This window comes from Scyliorhinus torazame, chromosome 8, assembly GCF_047496885.1.
Source record: "Scyliorhinus torazame isolate Kashiwa2021f chromosome 8, sScyTor2.1, whole genome shotgun sequence".
Classification (NCBI taxonomy): Eukaryota; Metazoa; Chordata; class Chondrichthyes; order Carcharhiniformes; family Scyliorhinidae; genus Scyliorhinus; species Scyliorhinus torazame.
In genome coordinates this window covers 158,712,699-158,729,592 of record NC_092714.1, presented here as the reverse complement: position 1 = coordinate 158,729,592, position 16,894 = coordinate 158,712,699, and the positions used below count along the sequence as shown (strand labels likewise).

The 16,894-nt window shown below is 54.6% G+C and overlaps 1 protein-coding gene across 4 annotated transcripts in view; it reads right to left on the bottom strand.

The window, feature by feature from the left end:
- The window catches only part of phex (phosphate regulating endopeptidase homolog, X-linked), a 691,216-nt gene that overhangs the window by 183,563 nt on the left and 490,759 nt on the right, over nucleotides 1–16,894 (bottom strand). For 2 of the 4 annotated variants that reach the window (XM_072514452.1, XM_072514453.1), the window contains exon 17: nucleotides 3,386–3,440. The exons of the other annotated variants lie outside the window; for them this stretch is intronic. In XM_072514452.1, the coding sequence (XP_072370553.1) occupies nucleotides 3,386–3,440 (55 nt within the window). The remainder of the gene's footprint in view (nucleotides 1–3,385; nucleotides 3,441–16,894) is intronic. 4 annotated transcript variants of the gene reach the window in all.

Below are 16,894 nucleotides of genomic sequence, written 5' to 3'. Positions count from 1 at the left end.
GGCAATGCTGGCGCAGACATCGATTTCACTGATCCCAAAAAAGGGAAAGGACCCAATGGAATGCAGGTCCTATAGGGCCAACTCTGCTGAACACGGATGTTAAAGTCTTGACAAAGCTATTGCCGAGAAGATTGGAGGGGTGTGTGCCGGAGGTGGTCTCGGGCGACCAAACAGGGATGGGAAGGGGAAACAGCTTTCTAGCCATATTAGGTTGTTTGGGGGGGGTAGTGCTAGTGGTGATTGTGTCAATGGATGCAGAGAAGGCCTGTGACCGGTTAGAGTGGAGAGATTTGTTCGGAATCCTGGAGAAGTTTGGGTTTGGGCTGAAGTTTGTGCAGTGGGTCCGGTTGTTATCTGCGACCCCCATGGCAAGTGTGCGAACGAATGAAACAAACCCGGGTATTCTGGGCTGGCCAGGGGAACGAGGCAGGGGTTTTCGCTATCCCCGCTGTTGTTCGTGCTCGGAATTGAGCCCTTGGCGATGGCACTTCGGGCCTCGATTGAGTGTGGCGATTGCGTGGTGGGGCAGGGAGCACCGGATGTCATTGTATGCCGATGGGCCTGTCGCTGTTGTGAGAGACCTGTTAGAAAGCATGGGTAGAATTATGGGCTTACTGGAGAAATTTGGGGCTTCTTGGGAAAATGAATGTTGGGAAAAGTGAGGTTTTCCCGGTAAATGCTTCAGGGTGGGGAGGCAGAGATGGGAATAGGGGGGCCTGAGCTCCTGAATTTGTTGCAACAAATGTGTGGGGGGGGTGAGGGGGCAGATTGGGTCAGGTTAGACGAGGAGTTGTGCGAGGGGACGTGCCTGAGGGCTCTGCTGATGGCTCCGCTGCTGCCCACCCCGAGGATGTACAGTGGTGGAGTCGTCCATAAAAATTTGGAACCAGCTGAAGAGACACTTTAAACTGGGGCACATGTCGGTGATGACTCCACTGTGTGGGAATCATAGGTTTGCGCTGGGGTGGATAGATGGGATGTACAGGAGATGGAGGGAGGAAGGGCGAGTCTGGGTCAGGGACCTGTTTGTGGAGAGCAAGTTTGCCGGGATAGAGGAATTGTGGGAGAAGTTCAAGCTACCGCGGGGGAGTGAGTTTAGGCGATGAAAGGTGCGGGACTTTGCGCACTAGGAGCTGCCTTCATTCCCTCAGATACTTCCTGCAGAAAATGTTGCTCCCGGATGAAGGGGGGTGGTAGTATTGGGTACATATATGGGTGTTTGGGAGAACAGGGCACAATCTTAATGAAAAGGATTAAGCAGAAGTAGGAGAAGGTGTTGGGGACAGAGATTAGATGGGGGCTTTGGTGTGAAGTAATGCTCCGAGTGAACTCAACCTCCTTCCGTGCAAGGATGAGTTTTATACAATTTAAGGTGGTGCACAGGGTCCACGTGACTTGGGCTCGAATGAATGAGTTTTTCCTGGAGGTTGTGAACATGTGCGAGATGTGTGGGAGGGGGCCAGCGAACCATGCCCACATGTTCTGGGGGGTGTGGAGTTGTAGTACTTTTGGGAGGCGGTGTTTAGGACCCTATCGAGGATTGTAGGGGTTGAAATGAAGCCAGACCCTATGGTGGCGATCTTTGGGATGTGGGAGGTGCCGGACCTGCTGGAGGGAAAGGGGGCCGATGTCATGACCTTCACCTCTCTGATTGTCCAGCGTCGGATAATTTTGAATTGGAGGTCGGCTAAGCCTCCGGGAGGTTGGGGGACTTGTACACATTTCTCAGGTTGGAGAAATTCAAATTTGCCCTAAGGGGGTCAGAGGAGGGCTTTGAGGTACGGTGGAGGCCCTTTGTATTTGAGGAGCTGTTTGTCGCGTGGGGCAGTAAATGGGGAAAATTTACAAACTGCATATTCTGTTGGATGTTAAGGTTGTGTTACTCAGGGCATTCAAATGGTCATTGGATAGACATATGGACGATAAGGGAATAGTGTAGATGGGCTTTAGAGTGGTTTCACAGGTCGGCGCAACATCGAGGACCGAAGGGCCTGTACTGCGCTGTAATGTTCTATGTTCTATGTTCTATGTTGAACATGTTTGGAATAAAATACCTTTTAAAAAAAATAGTGATTTTGTGATGTAGGGGTCCACCTAAAATGCAAAAAACATACTTTTCAGGCCTCAGAAGTGACGTGCCTGGGATTTTGCATTGAGGCGACAGGGTTGCATCCTTTGGAAGTAAAGGTCAAGGCCATTCAAGACGTCCCTGGACCCAAAAATGGCAGCGAGCTTAAGTCTTTTCTTGGAATGGTCAATTACTCTGGAAGGTTTATTTTGAATCGAGCCACAACATTGACACCATTACTCCAGCTATTAAGGAAGAATCAGTGGTGGCAATGGAGAAAACCTGCAGAGGAAGCCTTCTGGGTTATGAAGCAAGCATTACAGTCCTCAAATCCCTTGATGAATTTTGACCTGAGAAAACCAATCATGCTGACATGTGATGTGTCCTCTTGTGGTATAGGGGGCCGCTTTATCCCACAAAATGGGAGATGGTTCAGAACCCCGATCCCCTTTGCTTCAAGGACCCTTTCTGAAGCAGAACAAAACTACCCCCAGATTGAGAAGGAAGATTTGGTGGTTATATTTGGTGTGAAGAAATTCCACCAGTATGTCTATGGTTAATGGTTCGACATAGTGGCTGATCACAGACCATCACTGGTCCTGTTAAGGGAAGATAAGCGCATACCGCCCACAGAATTGGCGAGGGTGCAGCATTGGGGCCTTGCTTCTGGCAGCCGACAACTATGCTTTACAGCACTGACCTGGAACACACATCTCTCATGCGGATGCGTAAGTCGCATGCCACTACCCAATTGCATTCCACCACCATCTGTATCCCAGGAGATTATTCTAGCTTTAAACTTCCTAGACACCCTGTCTGTGTCTGGGTACATCGGCAACTGGACCCACCAGATACATTTTTCTCAGCGGAGTGCCTTCGCTGGCAGCCGGGTTCTCTGGTCCCGCTACCTGCCAATAGGATTTCCCATTGTGACCACCCCACACCACCAGGAAACCTGCAGGCGTGGGTACACTACTCACACAGTGGAGAATCACACCGACGGAGAATCCCGCTGCCTATTCTTTCAAAGGTTAAACAAATTATACAGTCAGGTTGGCGTTACGAGAAGTCCAAACTACTTCACTCATCAGGATGAGCTGACATGTGCTGACAGCGTGATTCTGTGGGGATAATGAGGGCTTGTTCCACCTCCGGCCAGGGGACCCCTCCTACATGGCTGAAGACTGGCATCTGAGACTGTGGGGATCCCCGGAGGAGGCAGGATGGATCATGGATGGGTTAGGGTTACGGTTAGGATTAGGATTAGGGTTCGAGTGTGCATAGGTTAAATCACTCACAGTGGCTTTCGGGACTTACAAGGGATATTGTTCTCCCCAAAAAAAAGGCTTTTGGAGCTCTCCCGCTGGAAATTCTGCAAAGAAAAAAGAAATCAGAATCTCTTTAACTTCAGGTCAGGATAACAACTTATCTTTTACCTGTGGGACAATGCATTTCATCCACCAACTGGGCCTCAAACACAATGGGTGCCATTTTTCTTGGGAGGAGACATTCTCTGGGTCTAACAAAACTACTGCCTGTATTATACCTCATCCAATCTCATATTGGTTGACCTCAAAGGTGAAGGGGGCCACCATATATATATATATATATATATATGTATAGACTGATTTGATATCACCCAGTGCACAATTGTACTCAAGACACACTAACCTTCTCAAACACAACTACTTCCTTTACTAATCTACATTTTCACGTTTCTTCACATCTGACCTATGTGTAGAAATCAGCATGACTGACCAGAATTGAGAGGAGAGCATTTGGTCCCTCAAGCCTGCTCTGCGTTGCTGATCTGACTTGCCAGCCCCACGCAAGACTCGACTCCCTTTGTAACTTTCACCATCACTCCTGTGTTAGCCAACTAATGTTGGCTCCCCATCTGTTCCCATTTAAAATTTACAAAGTTTCTTCTTGCCTCCAAATCGTTCCTTGTTCTCCCTAGCTAAATCAATCATCTCCTCCGGCCACGCAACCTTAGGAAACTTTTGGTAAAATGTGAGGGTCTTTGAGAGGGTGCAGAGGGAATTTTCCCACAATGGTTCTGGGGATGAGGGATTTTATCAACAATGTTAGGTTGGAGAAGCTGGGTGGCACAGTGGCGCAGTGGTTATCACTGTTGCCGCACAGCGCCGAGGATCCAGGTTTGATCCCGGCCCTCGGTCACTGTCTGTGTGGAGTTTGCTCATTCTCCCTGTGTCTGCGTGGGTTTCACCCCCTGAGGTACCCTCAATAATGACGCTTAGAGATTAAACTGTAAAGAAGGCTTTATTAGACTAATAACTATGCTACAGCTAAAGACGAGAACTGACTGCTAGACAGACCATGAGGCAGCCCTTTATGTATGGCTCCCAGATGGGCGGAGCCTGAGGCTCCGCCCTGAGTCCCCAGGGTTCCAAGCCCGGTCTTAAAGGGGACATCACCTTACATGATGATAAGGCAGTAACCGTTCATCACATTCACCCCCTGTTTAAAAAGGAGTCCGGCGGGGGTGAAGTGCCATCATAGGTCCATCCGTCTCGGTGGCCGGATCGTCCTCCTCAACCTCCTCAATTCGGGCGGTGGTGCGGCGGGCACAGACGTCCCGGTTGAGGGCACATCCGGGAGCACAGCGGTCGGAGCTTCGGTGCGGGTCGGGACACGGTAGTGGCTCACCAACAGGTGGTAGGGCCGGAAGGGGGTGTGTTGTAGGGGGCGACGGGTCCTGCAGGGGAGCGGCGCGGGAAGGGGCGTCTGTGGTGGAGGATCCAGCGGGTGCCAGATCCCGGAGGGAAACCGTATCTTGCCTGCCGTCGGAGTACACCACGTAGGCGTAACTGGGGTTGGCGTGGAGCAGTCGGACCTTTTCAACTAGGGGGTCCGTTTTGTGGCTCCTTGTGTGCCTCCGGAGGAGAACAGGTCCCGGAGCCATCAGCCAAGGTGGAAGCGAGACCCCGGAAGTAGACTTCCTGGGGAAGAGAAACAATCAGTCGTGAGGGGTCTCATTTGTGGCCGTGCAGAGGAGTGACCTAATGGAGTGTAGGGCATCGGGTAGGACCTCCTGCCAGCGGGTGGTTGCTGAGCAGATACTGACGCAGTTCATCGCTCACGAGCGATGTACCCCGGTCGCTGTGGATATAAGCAGGGAAACCGAACAGGGTGAAGATGCTGTGCAGTGCCTTAATCACCGTGGCTGAGGTCATGTCGGGGCAGGGAATGGCGAATGGGAAACGGGAGAACTCATCGATCACGGCGAGGAAATAGGCATAACGGTTGGTGGATGGGAGGGGCCCCAAGAAGTCCACGCTCAGTCGCTCAAAGGGGCCCGAGGCCTTCACAAGCCGAACCTTGTCTGGCTGATAGAAGTGCGGTTTGCACTCCGCACAGACCTGGCAGGCCCTGACCATGGCCTTGACCTCCTTGGTTGAGTAAGGTAGGTTGCGGGACTTGATGAAATGGACGAGCCGGGTAACCCCCGGGTGGCAGAGGTCATTGTGGATGGCTTGCAGGCGGTCCTCCTGCGCGTTGGCGCATGTGCCGCGGGACAGGGCATCTGGGGGCTCGTTGAGCTCCCCTGGACGATACTTGATATCGTACGAGTAGGTGGAGAGTTCGATCCTCCACCTCAAAATTTTATCGTTTTTTATTTTGCACTGTTGCGTGTTATCGAACATATAGGCGACCGACCGTTGGTCGGCGACGAGGGTAAACCTCCTACCGGCTAGGTAGTGTCTCCAGCGCCGCACAGCCTCCACAATGGCTTGTGCCTCCTTTTCGACTGCAGAGTGTCGAACCTCTGAGGCGGTGAGGGTTCGGGAGAAGAACGCTACTGGTCTGCCTCCTTGATTGAGGGTAGCAGCCAGGGCGATGTCTGATGCATCGCTCTCTACCTGGAAAGGGATGGTTTCGTCCACTGCGTGCATGGCGGCCTTGATGATGTCGGCCTTGATGCGGTTGAAGGCCAATTGAGCCTCAGCCGAGAGGGGAAAAGTGGTGGTCTTTAGGAGTGGGCGGGCTTTGTCCGCATACTTGGGGACCCACTGGGCGTAATAGGAGAAAAGCCCCAAGCACCGTTTGAGGGCCTTGAGGCTGCGGGGGAGAGGGAGTTCCTTAACGGGGTGCATGCGGTCGGGGTCGGGACCTAGGACCCCGTCTTCCACGACATAGCCGAGGATGGCCAGCGGGTGGTGTGGAAAACGCATTTGCCCTCGTTATAGGTCAGGTTAAGGGCTCGGGCGGTCTGGAGGAACTTATTGAGGTTAGCGTCATGGTCCTGCTGATCATGGCCGCAGATGGTGACATTGTCCAAGTACGGGTATGTAGCCCGCAAACCGTACTGGTCCACCATTTGGTCCATCGCCCTTTGAAAGACGGAGACCCCATTTGTGACACCAAAGGGGACCCTGAGGAAGTGGAAGAGCCGGCCGGCTGCTTTGAAGGCCGTATAGGGGCGGTCTTTTGGTCGGATGGGGAGCTGGTGGTAGGCAGATTTGAGGTCGACCGTGGAAAAGACTCGGTATTGGGCGATCCGATTTACCATTTCCGCGATGCGAGGAAGGTATGCGCATCAAGCTGCGTGAATCGGTTTATGGTCTGGCTATAATCCACGACCACCCGTTTCTTCTCCCCGGACCGGACTACCACCACTTGTGCTCTCCAAGGGCTGTTGCTAGCCTCTCCCAGTAAACGCTGGACCTCTGACTTGATAAAAGCCATATCTTGGGCACTGTAGCACCGGCTCCTGGTGGCGACGGGCTGACAGTCAGGAGTGAGGTTCGCGAATAGCGAGGGGGGTGCGACTTTCAGTGTCACAAGGCAGCACACCGTGAGGGGGGGCAAGGGTCCGCCGAACTTCAGTGTCAGGCTTCGGTGGCTGCACTGGAAATCCAGTCCGAGCAGCAGGGGGGCACAGAGGTGAGGGAGGATATAAAATTTGAAACGGGTGTATTTGGCGCCCTGGATCGAGAGATCCACAATACAGTACCCCGTGATTTGTACCGAGTGGGACTCCGATGCGAGGGCTATGGTTTGGGATGCGGGATGGGTGCGTAGGGAGCAGCGCCTTACCGTTTCAGGGTGGATAAAGCTCTCTGTGCTCCCGGAGTCGAAGAGGCATGCAGTGTTGTGCCCGTTGACCTGGACCTGCATCATGGAGTTTTGCAGGTGTTTTGGCCGAGTTTGATCGAGGGTGATCGCACCCAGTCGCGGGAAGTCGGAGTCCTCAGCCGAGTCGGACTCGTAAAATGGCCGCCGCCGCTGGCTGCGCGTGTCAGGTCGAGAAGTTGGCCGCCGACAAGATGGCCGCTCCCATGATTCGCACGAGGCTGATGACGCGTCAGAAGAGGGCGTGTCGGGTCGGTGCGCAGCAGCATTGCGAGGTCTGCGGGCCCGAGAGCCTGATTTTCGGGCCGGCTGTTCTTTGTTTTTCTGGCCTCTGGGTCTGGCCGGCAGACCCTCGCAAAGTGCCCTTTCTTCCCGCAGTCGCTGCAGATCGCGGAGCGAGCTGGGCAGCGTGGGCGTCGGTGCTGGCCCTGCCCGCAGAAGTAGCACGGCGTGCCTCCATGGTGAGCGGGTCGCCATGTAGCGCAGGCCTGTAATACAGTTGAGTCTGAGGAAGTCCGGGGGGTGCTGGCAGAGTCTGCGGGGTACATACCCAAGTTATGTCGGGCCACCGCCAGCGAGGAGGCGAGCGTTAGTGTCTCCTGGAGGTCGTTTGCCCCGTTTTCGAGCAGCCGCTGCCGGATGTAGGTCGAGCGGATGCCGGACACGAAAGCATCCCTGATGTGCAGGTTCATATGGACTTCCCCTGTCACATCCTGATGGTCACAGTCCCTGGCAAGCGCGGTGAGTTTTTCAACAAACTCGTCGAGCGATTCCCCCGAGTGCTGCCGGCAGGTAGAGAGCAGATGCCGGGCGTGCACCTCATTGACGGGTTTGACAAACCGCTTGCGGAGCAACTCGATCGCCGCATCATAAGTCGTCGCCTTTTCGAGCGTGGCGGAGATTCTGTGACTCACCCGGGCGTGGAGTAGGTGCAGCTTGCGTGGCCCCAGGATGGGAATCTCTGCGGCGTCCAGGTAGGCCTCGAAGCACCGCAGCCAGTATTTAAACATTTCCTTTGCCTCCGGCGTTCGTGCTTCCAGATTGAGCTTCTCTGGTTTTAGGCCTGCGTCCATCCTGAATCTAGTTTAGTCTAATAAATTGAGGTACCCTCAATAATGACGCTTAGAGATTAAACTGTAAAGAAGGCTTTATTAGACTAATAACTATGCTACAGCTAGAGACGAGAGCTGACTGCTACACAGACCATGAGGCAGCCCTTTATGTATGGCTCCCAGATGGGCGGAGCCAGAGGCGGAGTCCCCAGGGATCCAAGCCCGGTCTTAAAGGGGACATCACCTTACATGATGATAAGGCAGTAACCGTTCATCACACCCCCACAATCCAAAGATAGCACAGTGAACTAAACAGCTGGCTTGTAATGCAGAACAGGTTCAATTCCCGTAACGACCTCCCCGAACAGGCGCCGGAATGTGGCGACAAGGGCTTTTCACAGTAATTTCATTGAAGCCTACTTATGACAATAAGCAATTATTATTATTATGTGCAAGGTAGGTGGATTGGCCACACTAAAGAATTGCGTACTCTAAATTTATTTTAAAAAAAGGTTGGAGAAGCTTGGCTTATTCACCTTGGAGCAGAGGCGATTGAGGGGAGATTTGATTGAACTGGACAAGATAACAACAGGTTTAGATAAGATAGACAAGGAAAAGCTGTTCTTATTGGCTGATAGTACAAGGGATATGTAAACTAGTTTAAGGATTTGGGCAAATGCTAGGATGATAGGAAGAGCATTTTCACATACAAGTGGTAATGAGCTGGAAGTTCATGCCCACGAGACTGGTCAAAGTGGAGATGATCAATAATTTCAAAAAGAAATTGGCTGAACACCTGAGGGAAATAAACGCACGGGTCTTGCAGAATATGAGCTCCCCGATAAGGGGGCGGGATGCAGGATCCTTAACAAGGTTCAGGTACCTGAATAGAGTTGGCCAGTCAGGCATCCAGTACACTCCGGGGTAGTGAATTCCACTGATTCCCAACCCTTTTTAGAAAGTAATTTCTTCTAACCTCTGTTTTAAATCTGCTTCCCCTCATCCTAAAACTAGGGGCTGGATTCTCTGCACCCCGACACAGAAATCGCGTCTGGCGCCGGGGTGGAGAATCCAGTTTGACACACAAATCGCGTCTGGCGCCGGGGTGGAGAATCCAGTTTGACACACAAATCGCGTCTGGCGCCGGGGTGGAGAATCCAGTTTGACACAGAAATCGCATCTGGCGCCAGGGTGGAGAATCCAGTTTGACACACAAATCGCGTCTGGCGCCGGGGTGGAGAATCCAGTTTGACACAGAAATCGCGTCTGGCGCCGGGGTGGAGAATCCAGTTTGACACACAAATCGCGTCTGGCGCCGGGGTGGAGAATCCAGTTTGACACAGAAATCGCGTCTGGCGCCGGGGTGGAGAATCCAGTTTGACACAGAAATCGCGTCTGGCGCCGGTCCGCCGATTCTCCGGGCACCGAAAAGCGGCGTCACCGGGGATTACGCCGCGCTGCCGCGGGCCATTGCCAGAGGCCCGCTCCGACATTCTTCGCCCCCCCGACCGGCCAAAGTCCCAACAGCGTGGATCTAACATAGTCCAGCGTGTCAGGATACTCGCCCGCGGCCACCCTGGTCAGGTGCGGGCAGATGAGCGGCCGGGGGGGCCTTCTAGGCGGCCGGGGAATGTTCGTGCGGGGGTTGAGGGTCTAGCACACAGCCGATTGGGGGGGTTTCCTTTGTGGGTCTACCTTCGCGGTCCAAGTCCGCCATGGAGCACGGCGCGGCCGTTGGAGGCCGCCACCGTGCGCATGCCCGACCTCTGACCCAGAAGTGCGGGGCCCCTATCTGCAGCAAAAGCTGTGAGATTTATTCCGGGTCCCTGCTTGTCCCCTGAAAGGCTGGGAATTCGTGTCCCTTTAATCCAGGATTTTCAGGAGTAAAACTCCACCGTTTTGACGCCGGTGTGGGGCATAGTCCCAACAATGGAGAATCCAGCCCGAGATTCCTCGTTCTCGAATGATCCATAAAAGGAAATATCTGCTCTACATCTACTTTGTCAACGCCTTTTATCATCTTACATACCTCAATTTGATCTCCCCTCATTCTTCGAAACTCAAGAAAGTATAGGCCTAAACTGCTCAATCTCTCACCAGAAGACAAATCCCTCGGGTGGGATTCTCCGGTGGGGGACGCCAAAATCGTGTTCGGCACTCAGCCGGAGAATACCCGGGTCTGACAAAATTGGGGGCGGCATCGCTTTCACGATGCTCCGCGCCCTCCAAAGCGGCATACTCTAGGAGTACACCGCACGCCGTATCGACGGCCTCATGACGTTGGCTGAGGTCCACCCCCCCGATAGTGGAGTACACGGGGCAGCACGGTAGCCTTGTGGATAGCACAATCGCTTCACAGCTCCAGGGTCCCAGGTTCGATTCCGGCTTGGGTCACTGTCTGTGCGGAGTCTGCACATCCTCCCCGTGTGTGCGTGGGTTTCCTCCGGGTGCTCCGGTCGTTCCTCCCACAGTCCAAAGATGTGCAGGTTAGGTGGATTGGCCATGATAAATTGCCCTTAGTGTCCAAAATTGCCCTTAGTGTTGGGTGGGGTTGCTGGGTTATGGGGATAGGGTGGCGGTGTTGACCTTGGGTAGGGTGCTCTTTCCGGGAGCCGGTGCAGACTCGATGGGCCGATTGGTCTCCTTCTGCACTGTAAATTCTATGATACTCCGCCCCCGACTGGCCATGTGCCCGATACCATGGGTCTATCATGGTCTTACCTGTGGGGAACTCAGCGTGGCGGCTGCGGACTCAGTCCAGCGCCACCACTGTCGGGGGAACCGATCCGCGGGCAGGAGGGTCTTTGGCAGGGGCTGGGGGCACAGTTGGGGGATGGTCCGGGGCTCACAAGCCGGCCAAAGGGGGCACTATTCTGCAGGCTGGGTCCGCGCACAGCAGGTGCGGCTGCTGCCGTGCCGACGCGCAGCCACAGACCCAGCAGTTCTCGGACCGTCTCAGCAGCTCGAGCCGACTGCTCTACACTGCTCGTCTGCTAGCCCCCAGCCAAACGGAGGATCGGTGCCCGTTTTGCGCCGAATGTCCGGTCGTAAAATGCCACTGTTCCCAAGCCGGCGTCAGGACATAGCCTCAAAGCCGGAGAATCCAGCCCTTCATCTCTGGAATCAATCTAGTGATCCTCTGCTGAACTACCCCTAATTAACTACATCCATCCTCAAATAAGGGGACAAAACTGCACACAGTACTCTCGGTGCAGTCTCACAGATGTCTTGTACAGTTGCAACATTTCCATACTTTTTTACTCTATCCCTTTAGCTATAGAGGCCAAAATTCCATTTGCCTTCTTTATTACCTCTTGTATCTGCATACTAGTTTTCTGCAATTCATGCACGATGACACCCAGATCCCTCTGCACCAAAGCACTCTGAAGTTTCTCTCCATTTAGACAACAAATTGTCTTTCATATGTCGTTGATACCGATGTGTACCATGACTTGTGACTGTTCCCCCTCCCCCTTAAGGATTCTGAAAACACGGTCCCGGACAAAACACGGACCCTGGCACCCGGGAGGCAACATGCCATCCGTGAGTCTCCTTCGTTGCCAGAGAACCGTCTATCTGTCCCTCTAACTATCGAGTCCCCAATAACTATTGCCCTCCTGCTCTCCCCCCTTCCCTTCTGAGCCACAGGGACGGACTCCGTGCTGGAGATCCGTTCACCGTGGCTTATCCCTGGTAGGTCGGCCCCTCAACAGTATCCAAAGCGGTATACTTGTTACTGAGGGGAACGACCACAGAGGATCCCTGCACTGAATCCTTCCTCCCAGCCCCTCTCACCGTCACCCATCTAGCTTGATTCTTCAGAGTAACCACATCCCTGAAGCTACTATCTATGATCACCTCTGCCTCCCGAATGATCCGACGTTCATCCAGCTCCAGCTCCAGTTCCCTAACGCGGTTTCTGAGGAGCTGGAGATGGGTGCACTTCCCACAGGTGAAATCAGCAGGGACACAGGCGGTGTCCCTCACCTCAAACATTCTGCAGGAGGAACATTGCACTGCCTTCCCTGCCATCCCCTCTGGATAACTTGAGGATAAAAACAAGAAAAAGAAAGAACGAGCTTACCTGTTATTCACTTAGGTTAGAGGATGTGGAAGGGTGGGGGCACTACAAGTGTAGTGTCTCGGGTTTAGGAACCGCCCAACTTAAATACAGGTTAAAATAAAACACTTAACCAGCAACCACTGCGCCCTGCAGTATAACAGCAATCAGCTGTTATGGGCCTACGCAAACGATTTACTACTTACCCAGCAGTCTCTCTGTCCTCGCTCCGCCCGGATTCAGTTGGAAACCGCCAACAGTAAGTTTTTAAAAAATTTACTCCCCTCCTTAGCAAGCACTCACTCAGCAACCACTGCGCCCCGCACAGTAACAGCAATCAGTTAGCAACTGTGCTAACCATTGTGCTACCATGCTGCCCTATATGGGCAAAATCGCAGTGCTGGAGGAGTTGGAGGATTTGTATGAGTTGCCCAATGGGAATGGCTTCAGGTACCTAGAGGTGAGGGATTTCATGAGGAGAGAGGTGCCGTCCTTCCCGGGGATGCCGCCTCCAGTGTTACATAGAACATAGAACGATACAGCGCAGTACAGGCCCTTCGGCCCACGATGTTGCACCGAAACAAAAGCCATCTAACCTACACTATGCCATTATCATCCATATGTTTATCCAATAAACTTTTAAATGCCCTCAATGTTGGCGAGTTCACTACTGTTGCAGGTAGGGCATTCCACAGCCTCACTACTCTTTGCGTAAAGAACCTACCTCTGACCTCTGTCCTATATCTATTACCCCTCAGTTTAAAGCTATGTCCCCTCGTGCCAGCCATTTCCATCCGCGGGAGAAGGCTCTCACTGTCCACCCTATCTAACCCCCTGATCATTTTGTATGCCTCTATTAAGTCTCCTCTTAACCTTCTTCTCTCCAACGAAAGCAACCTCAAGTCCATCAGCCTTTCCTCATAAGATTTTCCCTCCATACCAGGCAACATCCTGGTAAATCTCCTCTGCACCCGCTCCAAAGCCTCCACGTCCTTCCTATAATGCGGTGACCAGAACTGTACGCAATACTCCAAATGCGGCCGTACCAGAGTTTTGTACAGCTGCAACATGACCTCATGACTCCGGAACTCAATCCCTCTACCAATAAAGGCCAACACTCCATAGGCCTTCTTCACAACCCTATCAACCTGGGTGGCAACTTTCAGGGATCTATGTACATGGACACCTAGATCCCTCTGCTCATCCACACTTCCAAGAACTTTATCATTAGCCAAATATTCCGCATTCCTGTTATTCCTTCCAAAGTGAATCACCTCACACTTCTCTACATTAAACTCCATTTGCCACCTCTCAGCCCAGCTCTGCAGCTTACCTATATCCCTCTGTAACCTGCTACATCCTTCCACACTGTCGACAACACCACCGACTTTAGTATCGTCTGCAAATTTACTCACCCACCCTTCTGCTCCTTCCTCTAGGTCATTGATAAAAATGACAAACAGCAACGGCCCCAGAACAGATCCTTGTGGTACGCCACTTGTAACTGAACTCCATTCTGAACTTTTCCCATCAACCACCACCCTCTGTCTTCTTTCAGCTAGCCAATTTCTGATCCACATCTCTAAATCACCCTCAATCCCCAGCCTCCGTATTTTCTGCAATAGCCTACCGTGGGGAATCTTATCAAACGCTTTACTGAAATCCATATACACCACATCAACTGCTCTACCCTCGTCTACCTGTTCAGTTACCTTCTCAAAGAACTCAATAAGGTTTGTGAGGCATGACCTACCCTTCACAAAGCCATGCTGACTATCCCTGATCATATTATTCCTATCTAGATGATTATAAATCTTGTCTCTTATAATCATAATGTTGCAAGGGGACGTGTTGTCGGAGGACAAAATAGGGGAGGGGAAGGTGTTGGATATATACAAGGAATTTATGGAGAGGGAGGGCACTCCCATGGTGGAGATCAAGCGCAAGTGGGAGGAGGAGCTGAGAGGGGAGGTGCAGGCCAGGACATGAGATGAGGCTTTGCAGAGGGTGAATGCATCCTCACCGTGTGCGACGTTAAGCCACGTACGGTTTAAAGTGGTGCATAGATTAATAGAATTTACAGTGCAGAAGGTGGCAATTCGGCCCATTAGCTTTTCGCCTGGCCCTGAAAGAGCACCCTACCTTCGCCCACACCTCCACCCTATCCCAGTAACCCAGGAACCCAACCTAAATTTGGACACTACAGGGCAATGTAGCATGACCAATCAACCTAACTCACACATCTTTGGACTGTGGGAGGAAACCTACGCAGACACAGGGGGAACATGCAGACTTCGCACAGACAGTGATCCAAGCCGGAATCGAACCTGGGACCCTGGAACTGTGAAGCAACTGTGCTAACCACTGTGCTACCATACTGCCCCATAGGGCCCACATGACGGTGGCGAGGATGAGCAGGTTCTTTGCGAGGGTGGAAGAAATGTGTGGTCAGTGCCCGGGGGAGGCCGTGAATCATGTTCTGGCGTGTACAAGACTGAGGGGGTTCTGGTAGGATGCTGCTCCGATGGTGGCGATATTTGGTGTGTCGGAAGACCTGGAAGTCCCGGGGGAGGGGAGGGGAGCCTTTGCCTCCCTGTTAGCCCGGAGAAGGATTCTGTTGTGTTGCCTGGACTCGGAGCCTCAGGAGTGTGGGTGAGTGATGGGGCTCGGAGACGGAGGGGTGTGGGTGAGTGACGGGACTCGGAGACGCAGTGGTGTGGGTGAGTGACGTGACACGGAGCCGCAGGGATGAGGGTGAGGGACGGGACTCGGAGCCGCAGGGGTGTGTGTGAGTGACGGGACTCGGAGCCGCAGGGATGAAGGTGAGGGACGGGACTCGGAGCCGCAGGGATGAGGGTGAGGGACGGGACTCGGAGCCGCAGGGGTGTGTGTGAGTGCCGGGACTCGGAGCAGCAGGGGCGAGGGTGAGTGACGGGACTCGGAGCCGCAGGGATGAGGGTGAGTGACGGGACTCGGAGCCGCAAGGGTGTGGGTGAGTGACGGGACTCGGAGACGGAGGGGTGTGGGTGAGTGACGGGACTCGGAGACGCAGTGGTGTGGGTGAGTGACGTGACATGGAGACGGAGGGGTGTGTGTGAGTGACGGAACTCGGAGCCGCAGGGGTGAGGGTGAGTGACGGGACTCGGAGCCGCAGGGATGTGGGTGAGTGATGGGGCTCGGAGACGGAGGGGTGTGTGTGAGTGACGGAACTCGGAGCCGCAGGGATGAGGGTGAGTGACGGGACTCGGAGCCGCAGGGATGTGGGTGAGTGATGGGGCTCGGAGACGGAGGGGTGTGTGTGAGTGACGGAACTCGGAGCCGCAGGGATGAAGGTGAGGGACGGGACTCGGAGCCGCAGGGATGAGGGTGAGGGACGGGACTCGGAGCCGCAGGGGTGTGTGTGAGTGACGGGACTCGGAGCAGCAGGGGCGAGGGTGAGTGACGGGACTCGGAGCCGCAGGGGTGTGGGTGAGTGACGGGACTCGGAGACGGAGGGGTGTGGGTGAGTGACGGGACTCGGAGACGCAGTGGTGTGGGTGAGTGACGTGACATGGAGACGGAGGGGTGTGTGTGAGTGACGGAACTCGGAGCCGCAGGGATGAAGGTGAGGGACGGGACTCGGAGCCGCAGGGGTGTGGGTGAGTGACGGGACTCGGAGCCGCAGGGATGAAGGTGAGGGACGGGACTCGGAGCCGCAGGGATGAGGGTGAGTGACGGGACTCGGAGCCGCAGGGGTGTGTGTGAGTGACGGGACTCGGAGCAGCAGGGGTGTGTGTGAGTGACGGGACTCGGAGCAGCAGGGATGAAGGTGAGGGACGGGACTCGGAGCAGCAGGGATGAAGGTGAGGGACGGGACTCGGAGCCGCAGGGATGAGGGTGAGTGACGGGACTCGGAGCCGCAGGGGTGTGGGTGAGTGACGGGACTCGGAGCCGCAGGGGTGTGGGTGAGTGACGGGACTCGGAGCCGCAGGGGTGTGGGTGAGTGACTGGACTCGGAGCCGCAGGGGTGTGGGTGAGGGACGGGACTCGGAGCCGCAGGGATGTGGGTGAGTGACGGGACTCGGAGCCGCAGGGATGTGGGTGAGTGACGGGACTCGGAGCCGCAGGGGTGTGGGTGAGTGACGGGACTTGGAGCCGGAGGAGTGTGGGTGAGTGACGGGACTCGGAGCAGCAGGAGTGTGGGTGAGTGACGGGACTCGGAGCAGCAGGGGCGAGGGTGAGTGACGGGACTCGGAGCAGCAGGGGCGAGGGTGAGTGACGGGACTTGGAGCCGGAGGAGTGTGGGTGAGTGACGGGGCTCGGAGCCGGAGGGGTGTGGGTGAGTGACGGGACTCGGAGCAGCAGGGGCGAGGGTGAGGGACGGGACTCGGAGCAGCAGGGGCGAGGGTGAGTGACGGGACTCGGAGCCGCAGGAGTGTGGGTGAGTGACGGGACTCGGAGCAGCAGGGGCGAGGGTGAGTGACGGGACTCGGAGCAGCAGGGGCGAGGGTGAGTGACGGGACTCGGAGCCGCAGGAGTGTGGGTGAGTGACGGGACTCGGAGCCGCAGGGGTGTGGGTGAGTGACGGGACTCGGAGCCGGGGGAGTGTGGGTGAGTGACGGGACTCGGAGCCGGAGG